At 39.6% G+C, this 22,929-nt stretch overlaps 3 protein-coding genes across 3 annotated transcripts in view; 2 read left to right on the forward strand and 1 right to left on the reverse strand.

Moving 5' to 3' along the window:
* The window catches only part of LOC134671371 (uncharacterized), a 305,131-nt gene that overhangs the window by 231,155 nt on the left and 51,047 nt on the right, over positions 1–22,929 (forward strand). The gene's annotated exons all lie outside the window — the stretch shown is intronic.
* On the forward strand, positions 1,640–19,225 carry LOC134671361 (uncharacterized). The gene is made up of 14 exons (XM_063529198.1): positions 1,640–2,070; positions 5,011–5,195; positions 7,113–7,186; positions 8,302–8,407; positions 9,110–9,279; positions 9,754–10,232; positions 10,665–11,020; positions 11,526–11,654; positions 13,307–13,468; positions 14,006–14,171; positions 14,481–14,582; positions 17,297–17,649; positions 18,007–18,170; positions 19,067–19,225. Exons 1-12 carry the CDS (start codon positions 1,956–1,958, stop codon positions 17,494–17,496), a joined length of 2,244 nt encoding a protein of 747 aa, XP_063385268.1. The 5' UTR covers positions 1,640–1,955; the 3' UTR covers positions 17,497–17,649; positions 18,007–18,170; positions 19,067–19,225.
* Positions 19,279–22,929, reverse strand: part of LOC134671360 (mucin-2) — a 30,718-nt gene continuing 27,067 nt past the window's right edge. Inside the window, exon 15 of the mRNA XM_063529197.1 lies at positions 19,279–21,671. Coding sequence (XP_063385267.1) covers positions 21,385–21,671 — 287 coding nt within the window. The 3' untranslated portion in view covers positions 19,279–21,384. The remainder of the gene's footprint in view (positions 21,672–22,929) is intronic.

Consider the following 22,929-nt stretch of genomic DNA (forward strand, 5'->3'; position numbering starts at 1 on the left):
CTTAAACAAGAAAATATGAGTACACTTGAAACTTCTTTTGTAGTACGCTTTCGGGCAAAGAGATGGCTCTAGTCTAGATGTTCAAGTGTTCAAGTCTCAATCGAAGCAATCGCCAATCGGCACCTAATTACTTAGCTACGCTCGCTGATTAAAAGCATATTTCTAAGTACTTTGCAAGTCTGTATAATTAAATGTACACATTAATACTTGTGATTGTATTGCATTTTCACATCATAATCGAGCGAACATTTTGGTAATAAAATAGATTCAGCGATTTGGGGATTCCACCAATCTTTTTAACCTATTTAAGTAGTAGTATTTTTGCCTGATGCAGATCAACGTCAAAGCGCCTGGCCAGATTTTCAAGCAAAATTGCTTATGCGCATAGGTATAGGTAGAATCAGACCAAGCTAACTCGGCATTGAATTTGATAGCCCAGACTCCCCAGGCCAGTGCCCAGGCCCCAGGCTGCAATTGTAAATTAAATAGATTAAACTAGTAAGCGTCTTGTACGAGTTGTACGCACCACCAAAAACTTCAAACAAAAAAATGATTAAGTACTTAATCCTTAAATCGATAACGTCCACTATACTGGACAACCCAAGAAAAAAATCTACACCAAGTATTAAAGCACGGCGATACTTTCCTGGTAGCGTAAGTGAATAATATGTTATTTTTAAGTAAATAAAAAAATATTAGGAAGCAGTGTGAACATAATATTTATGTAAAACTCCTACAGAATGCAGAACTTGGGAGGAAGCATCCGACAGACTGTTGTTTTTCCCATATTTCAATATTTTTTTATAAGACAGTATTATGTAGCGTTAAAATAACATGTAATAGGTAACTAACTATTTCTTACGTGGCAGTATGGTTTACAATAATAATGTGTTGTATAAGTTGTATTTCTGGGTAAAATACACTTTCAAAGTGTAATGTCCAGTATTTTGCCCATGGTCGATTTCACGGCACCAATGGCACCATTGCTAAGTCCAGGATGTTGGACGTTGCCAAGTATGCGAAGAGTAAAAGTATTAAATTTTCTGGTAGTTTATGTGGTAAATAAGTAAAACAGAGGGTTGTTAGGTATTTCAAAACGTTTTAAAAAGTCATTACTTGTCGTTTTACAACTTATTGAACCAAATCTATAAAAAAATATTTATTTTTTAATTTTATCACAAAACGTCCACGAAAACTTTACTATTGGCAGAAAAATGGTTCAGGCGCTTGGCATATTAGCAATGAATGGGTTAAAGATTATAAACTTCTAAAAGCCGTAACACACTACCGCACTGGAATAAAGGGCCCCCCACATCTAGCGTCTTTCGAGCGTCGGCGTCTGTCGGCGTCTGGTCAGCGCTATGGAAAATGACGTCGCTGCGCAGTTGCATCGACGCTGCGTCGACGTTGTGTCGAGCAGCGGCCATAGAATTGTAGACGCCGACGCTCCAAAGACGCCAGATGTGGGGGGGCCCAAAGTTACGGTGCGCCGGAGGCGCCGCACTTGCGCCGCACCCATAAGTGAGAGCGAGAAAGAGATATCTCAGGTAAAAAATCTACTGTTACTGAACGAAATTGCTGATTCGCTGCAAAGATTCGCTGCGTCGTTGCAATACGAAGCGAAAGCAATTTCAGTTTCAGAACGCGTGGCCATTTGACAGATAATGAGGTGTTTGAGAATATTTTTTGCCATTCTTTCCAACACGTTTAAAGAATGTTATCAAAATAGATAACGATGCTGTATTATCATTCGGCTAGCAGCTCGTGAAGTCGTGCTGGCGATAACAATTGCATTATAATAATAAGTTTTGGTTAGAAATGCGCGTTCCCTGACGGTACGGCTCGCCGTTTTTGGAGTCGTAGTGTTTCGTTTATTTCTGTAAAGGGCGCGCAAATATTATGTATGTTATATAACGAATGTTGTTAGTTTATCGCGAGTGAATTAATACTGTAAGATGAAGGTGGTGGCATTGGTGAGCGGTGGGAAGGACAGCTGTTACAACATGATGCAGTGTGTTGGCGCCGGGCATACTCTCGTGGCCCTAGCGAACCTCCAGCCGCAACATAAAGGTTAACACGTTGAATCATTACGCATCCCATTTCCTATATCCATAATTTGTTTGTTATTTAACTCGTATGATATTTATAAAATCATATCTGTATTTTTAGAAAATAACGATATAAAAATATAGTAGGTAATATTGTAATTATATATATTACAGTAAATTTAATCCTTCCGTTTCCAAATTTTCGTCTTATATATATTTCCTAATTCCTTGTTTCCCTAACTTTTTAATACCTTCACAACTTGACATTGGCAAACCTTCCAAAAGCCATAATTTAAAAAAAAAGTTAACATGCACGCTACTCGATATAGACGCATGTCACATTCCCTGGCCTAGGAGCTTGTTGACACAGACAACAGATCATGTTTAACTCTGTACTGATAAGAAAATTGATGCGTTAATTGCTAATTAATTATTGTCACAGTGTTATGTACTTTTGCACCTAACGCAAAAGTGTAAACATATCTTTGACGTTGACTGTACTCTGAAATACTCAAGGCATTTGTTATTTAAGGCAAGTGAAATCAAAAAATATATTTTTGAATTATCATCATATGAGAATGAAATAATATTAATTAGGTATAGTAATACAGTAAATTATAATTTCACTATTTATCTAATCTAAAAAAATCTGAATTGAAGCTTTTATCTTGTAAAGCCTTTTATTCTGAATGTACTAACACGCGTATTCGGGAAACAAGATAATCACAAGATCTAGAAACGATATAGAGATCATAATTGAGTTATTCTATGTAATCAATGTATGGGAAAATGAAACAAATTAATATAGTTTTCAAACCTGTGTGACGTGATACATCTAGGTGTACTGTTTAAAATTCACCACTCTCCCCCCCCCCCCCCTCCACCTGACGCTCGACCCCCCCCCACCTTGAAATGTGTCCCCGTTGGTAGCTTTTTGGCATTCTCACGAAAACTATAATAGATATCAAAAAAGTGTCAAGGACAGAATTAATCCTCATTAAATTTAGAACAAAAATGATCTTATGTGTTTTATTATAAGTTGGACGGAGTAGCAACATTGGGCGAACCGTTCTTCTGGCCTTCTGTAGACTCTTCCTCTTCGGTCACATCCATTCAAGCATATTCTGCACACGTCCGAGAAGAGAACTGGGGTCCATTGCTCAATGGTCCAGTCCATATGATTTTCTGCAAACTCTCTTCGGGCTGTACGGTGTCGCGCCAGCAATCTGGGCCCCGTTGCAGGCCTCCTGGGTGTCAAGTTCGCTTTCTTAAGTCTTCTTCTTATTGTCCACTCACTGGCAGCCACTCCTCGTATCTCACGCAGACGCTGCTGGATGGCAACGCTTGTCAGGTGTCGATCTCGGAGAGATGTTGTGACAATGAAGCGGTCGTCCCTCTCTGATGTACACTTTTTGCGGCCGCTTCTTGGTCTTGAAGTAAAGGATCCAGTCCGTTGGAACCTCTGGTAAACTCTGCAAACTGTAGATTGACTTAAATTCAGCGTGGCAGCTACTGAACGTTGGCTACGCCCCTCTTGCAGGAGCTGAGCTGGACGACTTGGCGGACTTCAGCTTCAGTGGTTTCCATTTTTCACAGGTCTTCTTTACGGGAAAATATGCGGATATGTGTACCGGTCAACTTCTGATAAGTGACTGATAACAACCCCTCCCCTACCCCCCGTTTTATAGGGGACAAGGGCAACTCGTGCGCGTGATAACACGAAACCACTCACAAATCGGAAAAATGCCGATAATTTGAAAAATACTGGGCCGTTTTCCATGTTTTTTAACTTTTCGTAAAGCTAAAACTTCAAGGGACATGATCCCATTAAAATAATTGATCAAAATTAATCGGTTTACAAAATTTTTGGGTGCAGTTGAAAAAAATGTGTATTTCTGTGTTTACCTGTGACTTCGTAACGCCGAAACGGATGAACCGATTTTGATGTAGTTTCTTTTGTTTGATAGCTGGCTTCACTGCGGTGATTTTTTAGGTATATTTTATTAAAATCGGTCTAGCCGTTTTGAAGATATTCTGCATTTCGTCATACTAGTATGGTTATTTTGTTATTTTAAGGTTATACAAGTACTTATAGCTTGAATACCGTCCAACTTATAATAAAACACATAAGACCATTTTTGTTCTAAATTTAATGAGGATTAATTCTGTCCTTGACACTTTTTTGATATCTATTATAGTTTTCGTGAGAATGCCAAAAAACTACCAACGGGGACACATTTCAAGGTGGGGGGGGGTCGAGCGTCAGGTGGAGGGGGGGGGGGGGAGAGTGGTGCATTTTAAACAGTACACCTAGACGTATCACGTCACACAGGTTTGAAAACTATATTAATTTGTTTGTCTCAAAACATATAATGACTGTATTATCAACTAGATTTACATTAGATATCGACTAGATGTGACTTGGATATCTAAGTCATAACTTGTCGAAATCATTCAAGAGGGCCTCCAGAATCGCGGAAACATCAAATTTGACATATCTATCTTACAAATATCTTTAAATCATCCATATCGTAACTTGTTGAGGTCTAGTAGAGATCTAATACATTTTCAGAATCGAGCCGTAAGTAATTCCAATAGATTATTTGAAATAAAAAAATGAATAAATTGAAGCACAGGTATAGAGCATAATGGTAAGGATTATTTCTGCTCAGATCCTGGAGTTTTACACATTTTTTTTGCAAATTTCTGATACTTATTAACACCTAAGCATTTTGTATGAAAAGGTGAAGACACTTAAATATCTGACACAAAAGTAATAGGTATACATTAAATAAAACCTAACAGACTCACCCATTTTCATTGCCGCTGACTTGCCGAGTGTAGGTAATTGATATTCCAAACAATATTTGAACACTCATTTGATAAAATAAAGGTTTCCATTAATAATTTCTATTAAGTAATTTTAAAACATATGAGTATATTAATATTATCAAATTTTCAGACGAGCTGGATAGCTACATGTACCAAACGGTGGGCCATCAGGGTATTGACCTCTATGCGGAGGCCATGGGCCTGCCGCTGTACAGGGAGGTGATATCCGGCACTGCGGTGAACCAGGGAAAGATCTACAAGCCCACAGATGATGATGAGGTGGAGGATATGTACAGGCTGCTGGCTAGGATCAAGGTGAGAGTTCTTTTTCAAGTAGGTCCATCAGTACTTGGGGCATTCCACGAGACTGTCGCTTACATAACGCAATTCTTCTAATACTTCTGGAAATGCTGAGTAAGCGATATTGGGTCAGGTAATATTTCATGACTTGGCTAACAAATTGGCAGTATATTCTCGAGATTCACGTATTTTATTGAGGTAGCTGCCATACAAGGCAAAAGCGTTATGTAAGCGACAGTCTCGTGGAATGCCTCTACTGTCTTTACTATAAGGGCACATGGGGCCACGATCCTCAGGGGGCCACGAATGACAGTAACAGTATATTTGATTACTCATAAAAAATAAAAAAATCATTGTAGAAAAATGTTAGATAGTTTAATTGGCTTTCTTTACTTTCCAAAACAGACTCAAATTCTTATGTGCCCAAGGGACCCAGCATAGTTTAAGACGGCCCTGCGGTCCATAGACAAATCCTTTAAAAAAACTTTAAGTACAAAGGGATTATATCATAGATACTGAAGGGATAGATTGGCCAATCTACAACCCAATCTGAATTTATGAATGAAAACGGGTGAATCAACTTTTTCTTGTCACTAGTTGTCATGGTTACGGTCTCCTGGGTCACTTAAAATACTAGTTATTTCGTATTTAAATGAACTAAACTTGAATTTTTTGGTAGTTATAAGGCCTTTCCATAATGGGACATCTACTAAGCACGTTTGTAGAACATGGTACAGCAGCTCTTCTAAGAAACTATGCTACAACAACAAATAGTTGATCGACCCAAATTTAAAAGTAATATTTTGCTCTAGCTACCCTATTAAATTGAGAAAACCTGAAGAAATAGCCATAATCATAATAAAAACTGGCTTAAAAGACGTTTGCAACATTGTAATTTATTGTTCTACTTTTTTTCATGCCAATGACCAGAAAACTGTTTGCAATCTCAACTAATCAATGTATGCCTTGTTATCTTGCCAAGAGTTAAATATTTGCTCTGTACATACGCTGGTATATACTCCATGAACTTGTAAAAATTGTTTATAAGATAATAATAAAGCAAAGGAGAAAAAAAACCTTTCCCACCCTTAAAATTTCTACTTCTAATTCATCCCAAATTGATTTTTGCATACCAAAGTCCTTCGCCGCGTCAATCTGTTTGTGTGTTTGTATGTTTGTTTACAATAAACTCAAAACTACTGAACGGATTTTCATGTGGTTTTCACCTATCAATAGAGTGATCCTTGAGGAAGGTTTAGAGTGTATAATTTGTTAACCCGTGCGAAGCCGGAGCGGGTCGCTAGTTTATCTATAAGTAAAACATGTATACAGCAGCCTTATGTGTGTGTTTGTTTATGAATCATTACACAAATATTTACCATTACAGAAAAGGTGTTAATTCAGAATGCTTTTGCTAGTAGGCCCTGCTACAATAGCAGGTATGCAGCAAAATGTTGTATAGTCAATGTCAAAAATATGTTTACACTTTCGCACCTTACTCCTTTGTAATAAGGCGAAAAATGTAAACATATCTTTGACGTCGACTGTATTTTCAACATGACAAATACTATCAGTAACGCAACTGACCATATACCTATGAACCCGACCTTATCTCGTAGCAGTAAGGTTCAATTGTGTCAGTGACGGCACACAAGTGTATAGAAACACTTGAAACTATATTGAATATGTTGTTTACAAAACTGCAACTTATCTCACATAATAAATCAGCGCTTATGATAACTATCTTATTTGGCCCTGTTTATTATATGACGTCATTCCGTCGTCGTCAAAAGTCACTAACACCATTGAAAATTATTGGACAATAAACCGTGTTACAAGTGTAATAAAGTGCATTGTTACTTTAATTTTTTGATAGTACTTAGTGACTGTTGATTGTCACCCTATGATTTGTAATCGTGTAATCAATTTCAGAGTGAGATGGCGATAGAAGCAGTTGCAGTTGGGGCCATTTTGTCTGATTACCAAAGAATTAGAGTAGAAAATGTGTAAGTTTATTTGTATTAAAATATTGTGTGAAAGTCTATGTTATGTGATTATTAAATTACTTGCCTTATGTAGTCTTACTAGTGAAATAGTTGTTATAAAGTTACCAGACTCTAAATTATTCCCTGAATGTTTATTTTTTTGTATGAATGTAGTGAAGGCCATTCATCTACAGTTTAAGAGCCTATCAACGTGCACACTAGCGCCACTGCTAAATAATCGTGATTACTTAAATTTAACGACAGGTATTTAAAAAAGGGGCGACAGGTATTCTAAATTTATGTAAGTACTTTTTGAATACATCAAACTAAACTGCAAAACGTAATTCAAGACCAAAAAAAGTAAGAAATGTTGCCACTTTTTTACTAGCGCGTCTTGTATTTATGTACAAATAAGTAGATAAAAGTACTTTTTAAATAGTAGGAATAAAATTACTAATGAATAAATAATCTTAGCGTGATTATTTATCAAAAGGAATTTACAATTTTACAAACAAATTATTGCAGTGGCAACATTGTCTTACTTTTTTTGGTCTTGAATTACGTTTTGCAAAATAGTTTTTATGTTGCTGGATTCGTCGATCTATGAACCCAAAGCAAAAACGGCCGTTTTAACTTGGAACGCATAGATTCACGAATCCAGCAACATAAAAACTAATTTGATGTATTCAAAAGGTATTTAAATACACATACACAGCCTCCTTTTTAATACCTGTCGTTAAATTTAAATAATTACGATTAATTAGCAGTGGCGCTAGTGTGCACGTTGATGGGCTCTTAATTCATTTCATTGAGTCATACATTTAACATGACATGAGGGTTATTACATAGTAGATAAATAGACTATGTATTCTTTTTTTCAATTGGTACAGTCACTTTGATATATCGTATCAGCAAAGGTAGGTACTTACAAATATCTGAACATCTATCTATTGTCAAGGTAGTAAAGTACATATTCAAACTGCAATATGTCTGATAGTGACTGAGCTGGCTAAACATGTGATGCTTTCAATGCATTTTTTTTAAACTATGAATTGATTGTATTATTTTGAATTAATCTTTCAAGTCTAGGAAATCTAGGAATTAGGATATAAAATTAAATTTTAGTTGTTTTTCAGGTGCCGAAGGTTAGGTCTAGTCTCTCTCGCCTATTTATGGCGAAGGAACCAAAAGGAACTTTTACAGGAAATGATAACTAGCAATGTCGAAGCAATTATAATAAAGGTATGTTTACTCATAATCAATATAATTATACACTCCAATATTTTTATGCCCAAACGGTATTAACCCTTTGAATTAACGTGTGCGACCCGTCATCGAAACCTTGTCGGTTACTCAATGTTGAAATTTGGTTGTAGCCGCGCGCGTCAGTTGACGTCTTTGGCTGTCTAACAATGGGTTAAGTAACATAAAAAACCGCCGCAACAGCAGAGGACGCTGGTTCGATTCCAGCCTGGATGCCTTGGTCACTTTTTCTTAGTATATGATATTTATTTCAGTTTATACCATAAAAAAACTGCTTTCCTTAACGCTAGGATAGGATCATAATACGGCGTAAATTTTTCCCATATACCTACCGTATACGAGATTTTATCGAATATCTTGGTGTCAGCAACATTTGCGTGGCAATGTTCAAAATCGTTTACACGGCTAGACGGCTTTCCCGTATAGACGCCGTCTAACCTAGTCTAACTATTCGCTCGCACGGGGTAGGTTGTGTGGGCCTCTGGGGCAGTGGTGCCCGCCCCGCTGCAGTGTAGTGCAGTATGCTAAAGTCTTTAGCCGCGCCATAAGTGAGCTAAAGATTTTTCACATTGCAGAGGGAAGAGCTTGATCAGAATAATCTGTTGCTCGCGGCCCGATATATGATATTCTGTCAAAACTTACCAAAATGATTTTTAGCCAAATGTCATCTTATATCCATAGGTGGCTTGCCTAGGGCTGGATCCGCACGTACACCTAGGCATGTCGATCCGGGACATCCAGCCGCACTTGCTGCTGATGCAGGAGAAGTACGGCCTGAACGTGTGCGGAGAGGGCGGGGAGTATGAGACCTTCACGCTTGACTGTCCGCTCTTTAAGAAGCGGCTCGTCATGTAAGTCATAGCTTTTTAGGGTTCCGTACCCAAAGGGTAAATAGGGACCCTATTAATAATACTCCACTGACCGTCTGCCTGTCACCAAGCTGTCTTTTATGAACCGTGATATCTAGACAGTTGAAATTTGATGATGATGATGATTTGATTCACAGATGATGTATCAGTTGCCGCTATAACAACAAATACTAAGCTATAAGAACAAATGCTAAAAACAATATAATAAATATCTAAGTGGAGCTCCCATACAACAAACGTGATTTTTTGCCGTTTTTAACGTAATGGTACGGAACCCTTCGTGCGCAAGTCCGACTCACACTTGGCCGGTTTCTCTTTATTCGTATTTTGGAACACGAGGTTACGCTGGCTTCTGTCATGCGCTCTCCAGGTAGAACTCCATCAGGAACGCTATCTTCTTTTAGCAACCTAATGTATGTATGAGTCACTTACCTATGTGTTTTTTTCTTTATACAGCGACGAAAAAGAACTAATAGTCTGTTCTGACGACTCGGTCGCTCCGGCCGGTTACCTCAACCTCAAAGTGCACCTCGAACCAAAAGCGCAACCAACACCCATCGAACTACCTCCCACTGTGAAAAACGCCTTAGACTACGTAAACGACCTTAGCGACACCGTGTTCAGCGACCTAAGCGACATCGAGCTGAGCGAGACGGAGCTAGAATCTATTGAGAAGTTAGAAAAGGAGGAGAAGAAAAAGCACAAAGAACTGAACCCATTGCTCAACACTCAAGATAGCATAGACGCCGACCAGAATGATAGCGTAGAAAGTATAGGTTATAACTACGATATGCACGGGCATAGAGATATCCTTCCGGTCTTGGACCATAGTTCTATATATGGAAATAGCCACGGATGGTACTATATCGGGGGGATAGTCGGAGAAGGAGTGGACACCGCGCTGGCGACGAAGGATGCTGTGAAGAAACTCATTAGTAGGTAAACTTGTTCACGAGATGTATTATTTTGGTATTTTAATATATGTCATATAGTTTCTAGATAAGAATTCGTGGTGTGAAACAGCATTTTTACTAATAAATTATGGGCATTATGGCTAACCCCTGTAGAAATGTGAATCTCACTCACTGTGTGAAATTGTTTTGAGGCCATGCATTCTTGTTTTAATGTTCTTGTCTGTCTGTGTTTACCGTGTCATATTGACCTTGAAAAAGTAAAATTCAATGTTTTTTTCACGATCGTTAATAATTACTTATATTTAAATATCGAATAGCCAAGCCAAAGTTTTGCAGATTTTCAAATCTTCAGTGTAATTTTGTTTCTAACCATCATTTCATCGTCTAAATTACCCTTAAATTCTTTTTCAAATTCATCTTAATGTCCAAAGCTAATTCCAAAATTAATTCCAGACCTCCTAAACTCGCAAGACATGCGTCTCGAAGACGTATGCTCCGTCAACATATATATGAGAGACATGGGCGACTACGCGGCCCTGAACGAAGTATATGTGGACGCGTTCAACTTCGTCAACCCGCCGACCAGGGTGTGTGTGCAGTGCCCGCTCCCTGATGACGTGGGGCTCATATTGGACGCTGTAAGTACTAAAATAGAAGATACATGCTTCGTCAACATATATATGAGAGATATGGGCGACTATGCGGCCCTGAACGAAGTCTATGTGGACGCGTTCAACTTCGTCAACCCGCCGACCAGGGTGTGTGTGCAGTGCCCGCTCCCTGATGACGTGGGGCTCATATTGGACGCTGTAAGTACTAAAATAGAAGATATATGCTTCCTCAACATATGCTAGACATGTTCAACTTTTACACACAGATAAGAGAGTATGAACTAAATTGAAAAACGCTGCAACACTTAGTACAGTACCTTTATCAATACAAGACGTGCATTTGTGTGCGTGACCACGATGCTCATAAATATTTGCGATGCTTTATATTGAGAGGGTAATTCGCCAGTAACTGGCCACCGGCCAATAACTGACCTCCCTAAACTAAAAATGAATTCTGTTCACCTATAAACAGATTTAATTTTAGTATATAACGTTCTAATAACTGGCCAGCCTTCAATAACTAGCCACCTTATACTAAAATGAATTATGTTTATGGGTAAATATAATTCATTTTTAGTTGAGGGTGACCAGTTACTAACAGGTGGCCAGTTACTGGCGAATTACCCTACTTGTCACATTTTATTTATCCAAAGTTTTGTAACTTATATTTAGTTAATTTATAACGTAAATCGTGTAAATGCAGGTAGCGCATAAGTCGAGCAGCCAGAACTATGACCCTGACGGGAACTCGAAGGAACGAGTTACGATGCACGTCCAGGGAATCTCGCACTGGGCGCCGGCCAATATCGGACCTTACAGTCAAGCAGTTAAAGTAAGTTTTTCAATGATAAATGTTGGTTAAATTAGGGAGATATTCAAAGGATTGTCAATATGTCTCTTTGTCAATAATCTGGATATATCCAATCGCTTTTGATTAAAAGTGGTAGGGATCTGTGTGTTCTGGTTAATTTGTGTAGAAATTGTGTGTCCACGACCACTGGATCGACTAGCCCAGTGCTCAGCCATTTAAGCTACTAAGACCTTAGAGATCGACCAAGAAAAGCCTGCATTGATTTTGATAGATCACGCAGTGCAAGTGTTATTTATACGTCATAATATCATAGAAGTTTGACGTTTAAAATAACATTTGCACTGCGTGGGCTATCAAAATCACTGCAGACTTTTCTTGTCTAACTCTACTTAATACTGCTAATATTTCCACCATATATGAGTCTTTAGGGAGGCCCTAGCGACATCTACCGAAAGAGTGTTAAGGTAAGCGTCGGCAGGAGGCTGCCGCGACCCGGCAGCGGCTGCCCGGCAGTCGCCGCACTGCTTTATAGGGATTTGTATGACACACCGTCCGATGCAGGCGGCGCGGCCGGGGGCGTGGCCTGCGCCGAGCCGCTCCCGTAGCGGTATGGCAGCGCTGCCCAACTCGTGTTGGTCGTAAAAATGGCGGCTTGTGAAGAAAACGACGAGTATTTAGTGGAGCTTATCTGATAACTGCCTTCATCAGCTCTGGACGTATACAATAAATCGCTTCTACTCCTCTTTGATGAAATTAAAATCATCAGTATTTCATCATCTACTTCTTCGTCCTGAAGCAGTAGCTCCACAAGTTTTCGCTTTCGTATATTTAAATTGTCAGACATCGTTACTTTAAATAATACGCGACTCAATCACACAACTGCTAGCACTGTCTCCTGTACGACTCTGCACGTGGCAGTCGGCAGTCGCCGCCCGGTCGCGCCTATCCGAATGCTTACGGCGGCGCCGCCCAGCTGTCACGTTCGGCGCCGGCGATCGGTCGCGACTGCCGGGCTGCGGCATCAGCGTCTTGCCGAATGCTATCTTTTTTGTTCCCCGCCATAAAAGTATGGATTATGGTGGGCAACAAATAAATTCGGCCAATCATAGTGTCGCATTGCGTATGTTTTGTCCCTCACGGAGGATCGCGTATACCACTTCTATAGGAGGCTGCTACCTTCTATGCTTAAGAGCCAACAGGAGTGGTCATTTCTCCATACAAACGTACTCGGCTCCTCCGTGGGTTTTGATGCTAGAGCAATGACTTTTTCAACACAGATTAATATTGTCAATATCTGTGTCGGACCGTTTTGTTTTTTAAGGCTAAGGGCTCTAGCCCTTCAAAAATGCCCAAAATATAGCCTCATTGACTATGCCGCAATGAGAGGCGTAGTATTCAAAACTGATATAAATTAGCCAAAAAAGCAAAACGGTCCAACACAGATAATTTCATAATCATTTAGATTTCCAAATTTGGTTACGATTGGTTAAGTTTTGGAGGAGGAAACAGTCGAGTACGAAACCTCGATTTTTGAGATTTTTACGCAGGATTTTTCGCCTTGTCCTTATCACACTAGTTTTAGGAGCCGTTTCCGTTAGCGATACGGGTATATTTACCTAAAATATTTAAACCTCGGCTCCTGGTTCGTCTTAATATTGAAAATGTTGATACAGGTGGGCGAAGTAATCGGCACTTGCGGTCAAATAGCCCTGGTGCCGGGCTCCATGCAGCTGCTGGAGGGCGGCGCGCGGCGGCAGTGCGCGCTGGCGCTGCGCCACCTCACGCGCGTCGTGCGCGCCGTCTGCCCCAGAGCGCACATCCGCAGCGTGGCGCAGGTATGCCAGGGCCGAGCGACTCTACTTATTCTACTCAGGATTTGTGTAATGAGGCTGCTTTGAAAATTAAATTTCTCTCTGTTCCCGATTTTGAAGTATCTTCATATCTGTCTATATTATAGTCATTCGAATTGTTATAATCCGATTTTGATTTAATATTGACGCATTTGCAGATATGTACAAAAATGTGTAAAAATAAAAAGTGCCATAACAGGGCCTTGTTGCATAATAAACTACAAATAATATTACAAGCGGAACTCCTTTTCTAATAAGGCCCACTTGCACTGTTCCACCAACCCGGGGTTAACCGGTTAAACCTTTAGTTACCATGGTTATCAGTACAATTTGACATTAAGTTAATGGTTTAACCGCTTAACCAGTGGTTAGTGGAATGGTGCAAGTGGCCCTAAGTGAAATTAGAAAACTGCCGATTAATATGTACATAGTTTATTATGCAACACGGCCCAGGTTAAAATGAATATAACCAAAATTATACTTAATAGTAAATTTTATAAAGTTAACTGTGACTGTTTGTAGAGTGTTTGCTACATGACGCACGGCGGCATCGCGAGCGAGGCGCGGAGGCAGCTAGAGCGGCGCACGGCGGGCGCCATCGTGCAGTACGCCGTCGTGGGCGCACTGCCGAGGGGCGCCGCCGTCGAGTGGCACGCCTGGGCGCACACCGACAACAACCGCTTCGAGTGTGAGTTACAGACAGAGAGAGAGAGAGACGCACGGCCGGCGGCCATTATTATGCCGGCTGTACGTACTCGTCGAAACACCCCGAGAACGAGTACATACTGCTCCCTCCTTGTCTCGCCGTTCTCCGATCGGGTCGAAGCGGTAACGACTCTTGGCAAGAGGCTCTCGACGAGTGTGTACAGAGACATTAGATGTGACATACGGAGCTGTATGTGAGTTTGACTGCGATGTAAGCGTTATTATTCTCACTGAAGACCGACTTAGATTTTTACAATTCGATCGAACACTATAATATTAGTATTGTTTTCAGATGAAGAAACGGGTTGCAATGTGGGCGACTACAAAGTGGCGATAACGAGGCGGTGGAACTATGAGAACACCGTCGCGGCGTTCGTGTGCTACGTCGCAACAGGTAAATGTATTTTTCATCTCTCCTGTTCGGAAAGTTCACCTTTCATACGCTGTTAACCGGGTGGAAAATTGCATTTTCCACCCTAGGGCGGAAAGTATTTTTTTTTTAATTTTACTTCGAGCAACGGCTAACAGCCATATTCTTTCGTTAAAAGCTCTCATATTAGCTTCCGCATAACTGGAATTGGCGCCGTTTACATCTTTATCGAAAAAAAAATCTAAAACCATAGACAATCCAAACTTAAATTGGGATATGTCTGAAACGGGCTTAATTTATTTATTTATTTAGAAATTTAATTCAGGCAACAAGGCCCATATTACAAATACCTTACAGACTAACATACATATGTATTTTATAAACTTAAAACTAAACACTATTTAATGTATACGCGCCTTAAAAAAAGTGAAACTGAATGAATGAATGTTAAACAAATTTTTTTTTCTCTTTATTTTTAGAGCTTGTCACCGAGGTGAACATGTCGCTCCATAAAAAAACACAAATTAATATATTCTTACAACTAACTTATTCTACATACTAAAGCCTTTCGTACAAGCTGCAATAGCGCCATGGCGGCGTCCGACAGAGGAGCAGCCAGGACGCTATTGCAGCCCCCAACATCAAACATATTATTATGGCTTGAAAAAGCCAGTTGTATCCGATCAGCTTCATTCCGGACACATTCCATTATAACATGGTACACGTCTTCTAATACATCACATTCATCACAATTAGGAGAGGAACTTTCTTCATTAAATAACCGAATTTATTCAATGGGATATGTCCAGAACGTAGTCTCATCATCAATACAATGTCACGTCTATTAAGAAAACAATCAATCCACGGTGTCATTAAAGGATGGAATGTTAAATAATAATTTGATAAAATATATATTTATATATAATTATAAGATTTTTCAAGTGATTCGCGTGACTTATGTGGGTTACCTATGTACCTGTTAATAATTTGTTCTAAAGAAATTTACTAACCAATAATAAACCTACATTTCTCGTGTTTGACTTTCCTCATAGTCGAAATGAAAAGTAGAGTGTTTAACTCGGGTAAAAGTAACCATCTTACGCTCGAACTATTGGCGCTCTCTCTTCGTTCGAGCGCCAAAATATCTCGGGTGAAATGGTTCACTTTCCACCCTTGGTCTACTATTAGACAATGTGTTTTAAATTTCTGCTTGACTACTTCAATTTACGAAATGTTTGTGAATTACATTTGAGGTTCAAAATTTCAAGGCCTTTTTTGTAATGACACCTGGGCCACCTGGCTTTCATTGAGGAGTCCAACAGTGCTACTGCTGACTAGACAGCAACTGTGACTGACTGATTGAAAGTATTGAAACACGTATTCTGGAATATGGCCTTAAAACCGCTAAGACGAAAAATTGTCTGTAAAAAAAAGTATCACCGACAGTGCTGACGAAAATACGTCTATTGGCAGTTTTAAAAGGTCCCTCGATGACAAAAGACTCCTAGATTCTAGAACAAACCATTGAGCTTTAGTAAATAAGCAATAGTTTTAACTCCGGTTTACCTTTATTTTGCCGTAAATTTTTCTGCAGATTTTCGTTTCACAGAAAATGTTTCAAGTAATTTCAAATCGCAAAATAATCTTTACATAGAATATTTACTTTAAATAATTTTAGTTCGGATTAGTTACGTTTCACCAAAAATTTAAAACATTAGTTTTGTTTCAAGAACAATTTGTTCATGTAATCTCATTTCACAGAATCATCGATCTGTAGAAAAGACACTTCTTATAAATACAGTTCACCAAAATTTTATATACAGAATAGTCATTTAGTCGAATTTTATTTACTTAGTCGTTAATTTAACGCAATCTGCTTCTCTGGAAGGAATTCGTTTTTAGGGGTTGCGGTTCTACTCGTAACCTAACCCACTTTTCTGGCAACAGTTCGTTTTCTTGGGGGTCGCAGTTCTAACCTAACCTAACCCACTTTTCTGGCAACAGTTCGTTTTCTTGGGGGTCGCAGTTCTAACCTAACCTAACCCACTTTTCTGGCATCAGTTCGTTTCCTTGGGGGTCGCAGTTCTAACCTAACATAGCCCACTTTTCTGGCGACAGTTCGTTTTCTTGGGGGTCGCAGTTCTAACCTAACCTAACCCACTTTTCTGGCAACAGTTCGTTTTCTTGGGGGTCGCAGTTCTAACCTAACCTAACCCACTTTTCTGGCAACAGTTCGTTTTCTTGGGGGTCGCAGTTCTAACCTAACCTAACCCACTTTTCTGGCAACAGTTCGTTTTCTTGGGGGTCGCAGTTCTAACCTAACCTAACCCACTTTTCCAGCAAGGGTTCGTTTTCTTAGAGGTTGCAGCTCTAAAGTAACCTAAACTCCTTTTTTAGCAATTTCAATGAATACTAAGAGTATATGAAAGGTAATTTTGTAAAATAATAATTGTTGAAATTAATATTTTGTGAACTGTAGTGTCGCACAAATAATATTCAATGAATAATAATTCTACAGTCAGTCTTTTATTTTATTTAAGAATCTTTGAATAAATATTCTGAAGGTTAATCAAGTTACAAAATATGTTTCTTTGAAATGAATAATCGAAGAAACAGAATTAATTGGAATAAAAATCTGCGATTCGATTACTCTATGAATAATTTTCTTTATAACAAAATTCTGCAAAAAATTTGGCGGTAAAATAAGGGTACACCTTTAACTCCTAATATTGTTACAGGTTCATCCCCTTCCACATGCCAGCTATCGTTCCCCAGCGAGGAAGCGTGCGTGTCGCACCGGGCGCGCGCCGCGCAGATGACGACGACCGAGATAGAAGCCGTGCTGGAATACGCACTGGGCAAGCTACTACACGGTCGGCCCGAGCCCACGGCCGTCAAGATGAGGATATTTTACCAGGTAACGGTCGTTACCTTGTAGGTTCATCATACATTTGCTAGCTATCGTTCAGAGAAAGCGAGCGTGTCGCAGATGACGACGGCCGAGATCGAAGCTCTGCTGGAGTACGCACTGGGCAAGCTACTACACGGTCGGCCTGAGCCCACCGCCGTCAAAATGAGGATATTCTACCAGGTAATAGTTGTAGCTCAGATGGTCAGCGTTCGGAAAGCTACGTAATATGCTCTAGTCTAAAATGCCGGTGTCTTTAGGTTTTCAACGAATGTGTCGCCAGTGACGACTTACGGCAGTTATGGCACAGAAACGTCGCTCTAAATGGGTCTCATAAAAAGCTCCGCCACTCAAAGGGCAATGGAGCGAGCTATGCTTGAGTTTCCTCCGCAAGATCGAATTAATCCCCTCCACACTCGCGCCTGGCTTTAGAAACGAGGAATTGTAGACTTATCCCAGTATGCATGTTTTGTATTTGACCTTGTTTCAATATTACCTAGCCTGTTTTATTTTGTTTACCTTCAACTCGTATTATTCCAGGTGTGGAGCGCGCCGCCGCCGGCCCGCATCCTGGAGGCGGTGTCCGGCGTGAAGGCGCGCGGCGCCGCGCTGGCGGCCGCCACCGCCGTGCCCGTGCTGGCGCTGCACAACGCCTTCACCTTCCTCTCCATCAGCGGGCTACGCTTTGACGAGTGATCAGACAGGTACTTCGACCTACGGATCTGTCTAGCACAGCGGTCGGCAACCTTTTAGCAGCCAAGGGCCAAATAGTAGTTACCGAAGTCAAAAAGAATAGACGAAAGACGCGCTGGTCTAGCAGACCAATTTTGTCAGTAGAAAAAGGCGACAAAATTTGAAACATAACTTGTGAATTTCGTGCCTTGACAAATTGTTGGTTTGCCAGATTATATCGATCACAGTCGTGCTTGCCAGGACTTGACCAGCGTGTCATTACTTTTATAATTTATAAGCAGACATAGGTATCCGCGTTTGTGCACTTATGGTACTAATTAACAACAATATAGTTAAAAAAATATTTTTTATTGCCTAATCGTTTAAAAACAGCCTAAATTTTATTGTAATTAGTACCATAAGTGCCAAACATGAAGTCTTAATTCACAAATTGCCCCGCGGATTCCTATGTCTGCTCATATGTTATTTCTATATGGCATATATGACTCCAACTTTGCCTCTATCTAAATTGACCGCATTTTTGTGACATCAATTATCTTTTCATGGCATGTGCGTTCATGATGTCTACGCCTGCACACGGATGCCACTTTAACGTTACTTTTTGAACATCACAGCGGTTTTTCACTACTCACTGCTTGGTGTAAGGCCTGAGTAGACGCTCGAAGCGGAGCATTCGGCGGGGCGTGCAGCGTAGCGTCGGGTTCACAGTGATTTGAGCAGCGTGCACTAAGGCCGCTCCTATACGTTTGCATTTGTATAACATGCACGCCCCGCTGCACGAACAACTCGAGCGTCCACTTAGGCTTTACACTTACAATTAAAATGGCGTGTGATCGCTCCCATTCGACTTATTTTATTTTTGCTTTATTTATGAAATGTACTTATGAACAATATTTCTTGTCCACAGAGTTTGCGGTTTTCTTCTCCAGAGAGAATGCAGATATGCTTTATTGCCAGTTTATAAAATATATTTGCTGAATATTTTCAGTGTTTATATGAATTTTGTTAATTATGCTACCGAGTTTACGATAACATAAGTCAAATTATATAAATTATTTTTATTGCATTTCTTGTCTTTCTATTTCTCTGTTTTAAGTTATGTAAAGAAAACAAAAGAACTCAAATTAAATTTATTTTATTTTTTTACAAAATTGACCGAACAGTGCGAGATTTCTAGAACGTTTACACTTGCATTAAGTAGACATAAAGTTATCAATATTCTCTTAGAAGTAAGTCTTAATTCACCTGTGTCAATAAAGCAATACGAATCGGAGGTGTGTGACACACAGGCACACCCAAACCAGTATAATATTTAATATAAAAAGTCATAACATGATTCGTTGAAATAAATCTGTGGACATAAATTTTGTCTTAAAAATTGTTACTAAGTAAACTATGATTAATAATAACCGAAGGATAACTATAAACTAAACATGATACATTAGAGGTCATCAGTTTGATGAATGTTACTGATACTGCACTTACAGAATTCTAATACAAGTATAATACACAACATACGGGATAATTGCACACAGCAGTGGTTAAAAGACGACAGCGCAGGATCGTAAGTACAGCGAGCATTAGGGTTGATTTAGATGGCGCGCGAAATCGCATGCGATTTTAGTTACATTGCGGACTGTTGGTTACGTCCAATTCAACCGACCAATCAAAACCCGCAATGTTATGAAACTCGCATGCGAGTTCTCGCATCGTCTAAATCGGGCTTTACGTATAAGGCGCGGACTACGTACCTAGTAACGAACGGCAGCACACATGCATAACCTTTTATGTCGCTCTGGAAATGAATACCACCCAATTCGGCTATATTTTATTTAATACTATCTTTATAACACCGTACAATAAATAATTTTCTTCGTAATGAAAATAAACATATACTCTGAGTTTAAATAATTTATTTGATCTTTCTATTAATAATCTATATAAAAAATTGGGTTCATAAACATTCCAGAACGATGAGTAAATTAGAACACAAAATAGCCTAATGGTTTTGTACTTTGAAATTAAGTATAGAAGAAATGACATTGGAAAGCTGCTGAATTTCATTCGAGTAATTAAACTACAGAAAAAAAATCTTATTTTAACTATTTAGTGCTTTTAATCAACAATACCTTAATTAATTGAATGATTCTGCGTAATATAGGGGGAAGTAGCCCTCAATCGTATTCAATATTTCATAAGTATATAAGCTTTCACTGGACTCCTACCGGCATCCAACGATTTCCGGGCATATCTCACTTTTGTAATATATTTTACATTTCTCAAATACAGAGGACACAAGATTGTATACAGTTGTATCCATATAAAACTAAAATAAATACCTTACAAAGGAGAATTAACAATAACTAAGTTAATCTATCTCAAAACATAAAATGCGGACTGTCTTGATTAGATCATTTCTTTCACAGCGTTCAGCCGATATTCGAAAACAAAAGGGGAAAACAATTCATAGAAACAAAACTCAAATGCATCAAAAGGCAGACGTTTCTATCATAATTGTTTATTATCTCCAAGTAAAAAAACAATCGTAGAGAATACAACCTAATTGTCAATTTTATGCAAATATAGCTCATACAAAATGATCATGTTAGTGCTACAATAGTTATAAACAAATTCGTAATAATCATAACGAAACAGTAGCACTCGTGAATCTTCTCTCCAACATAACAATTCTCGGACCGAAAACGGTGCTTGTGTAATGAAACGGATAGTCGGTTGACATTTTCGTGTCTCCCAAGTTATAGTTATGAGGACCAACGCGTGTCTTTACCCAAGCACTCGTCAATACATGATTTTTTCTTACAGGATACTTTCAACACAAAACTATTAATATTAAAAATAGTATGATTGCCCAGCTACCCATTATAGTGAAGTTAGTATTACTGTACAGTTTACATGTTAGTTTATCTGCGACCTACATCTATCTAACCACTTCATGTTTAACCTCTGTTAAATTAATCCGTCTACACCCACTAGGGATAATATAACCGCGGCGGCGGTCCGGTCACTCGGCCGCGAAGATCACGAAAAATAAAGAGTCGGTCGACCCGGCCGAATACAGCTAGTATCTCTTCACTATCCGATAACTTAAACATACGTAGCCTACTAATTAATCGTTACGTTAATCAGATTTATGCGACGGGGTCGCGCGAGCGTATCGAAGCGAACGAGTCATACACAGACGGCACTATACACAGTTCTATACAGTCAGTCCTCGAAGGGCTGGGGCTCGGCGCCGTCGAGCGGGTCGTCGGGGTCGGAGCTGAGGTCGGGCGCGGCCTCGGCCTCCGCGTCGCCGCCGGCCTCGCGCGCGCGCGAGGCCAGGTACTGGCGGTGCGCGTACTTGTTGAAGCGGCGCTTGGCCATGAACAGCGTGGCGATGGTGCGCGGCGCCAGCCGGGCCGCCGCCGACCGCGACGAGATGCCGGCGCGGCGGCAGTCCCCGCACGTGTAGTCCAGCACGTTCAGCGCCGCCACCGTCTGCCTAACGCAGTCTGCGCACACACGACGGGTTAATCATTGCCCGAACAGATGAGCGTTATGCCGGCTACATACGTAACTATAAATCGTAGCGATTAAACTGTGCAGTCTGATTTGCGCAGTTTTATCTACCGTGTGTATGACAAATCGATGTCGATTATCGTAACGATTTGTCATATAACACACGGTAGATAAAACTGCGCAAATCGGACTGCACAGTTTAATCGCTACGATTTATCGTTAACGTGTGTAGCCGGGGTTAGAACCCGGCCGTGTTAACCTTTTGACGCTTTATGAAGTTCGTCGAATTCGTTTGTGAGTTCTTCAGTGTACACCGCCGAAAAACTGCAGGTTCACTGCACCCTAATTGTGCTGACTTACTCAGAATAAACATTCGATCAGAATAAATTAGTTGGCGTTTAAAAGTTAACATGGAAGGGCCCTCCTGCTCAATTTCGTAGACTGTCATGTTATTCAGAATAAATGCATAAAGAACGCTATAGCAATGTTATAATGTGCTGCAGTCTCTAGCGCACACTCACTGAGCTATTGGGTACGGTACAGCTTTATTCATAGAAAACCTTATTTGAAATTTACCCTATTTCAAATGTACATTCTGACAAAAATGAGTGGAAATTAAAAAGTGGCAATACTGTAGTGTCGTCCCTTTCAAAATAAGTGTACCCCCGAGTTTGTTAGCTCAACAAAAGGTACTGTTCGGCGTTATTATGTTTTGTAGAAAATTAGGTTTTGTAAATAAAACTTTATTTATTTATTTTTTATTTATTTTATTACAGTATTGCCACTTTTTAATTTCTACTCTGTGAAATAAAACAATTAACTTTCGGCAGCATGGAGCAATACAGCGCCATCTACGTTAGCTGATAAATTCCAAGCACGCACTTGTCTTATACTTCATACGTCTCAGATCAATCTAATTAATATTTGTTAAAAGTATAAGCCGTTTAGAATATATTCTACACAGTTGAGCAACCAAGCATACCAGACCTGATGCTTGATACTTCAGAGAGACCGTTTAAAAACCTGCACGCTCCTTTTTCTTTCGTTTTTAGAAATAGAAATATTTCGTTTATTCGTGGCATTAAAAATAGGTAACCGACAAAAGAGAAAAAAAAGAGGAACAAAAATAAAACACATCATCATTTTTGTTACATCAGTGATGTCTTTTTGCATCATGTCGCTACAGTTCCGCTATAACTTTCTTTGAATAAGGCTGTCGAAATCAATGAATCGTCTGAACTCATTTAACAT

This window comes from Cydia fagiglandana, chromosome 15 (genome assembly GCF_963556715.1).
Source record: "Cydia fagiglandana chromosome 15, ilCydFagi1.1, whole genome shotgun sequence".
NCBI classification, from domain to species: Eukaryota; Metazoa; Arthropoda; class Insecta; order Lepidoptera; family Tortricidae; genus Cydia; species Cydia fagiglandana.

Coding starts and splice junctions, on each gene's coding strand:
- LOC134671361 (XM_063529198.1), top strand. CDS start 1,956: ATGAAGGTGGTGGCATTGGTGAGCGGTGGGAAGGACAGCTGTTACAAC. Junction 2,071..5,010: donor CCTCCAGCCGCAACATAAAG/GTTAACACGTTG, acceptor TCAAATTTTCAG/ACGAGCTGGATAGCTACATG. Junction 7,187..8,301: donor AGAATTAGAGTAGAAAATGT/GTAAGTTTATTT, acceptor GTTGTTTTTCAG/GTGCCGAAGGTTAGGTCTAG.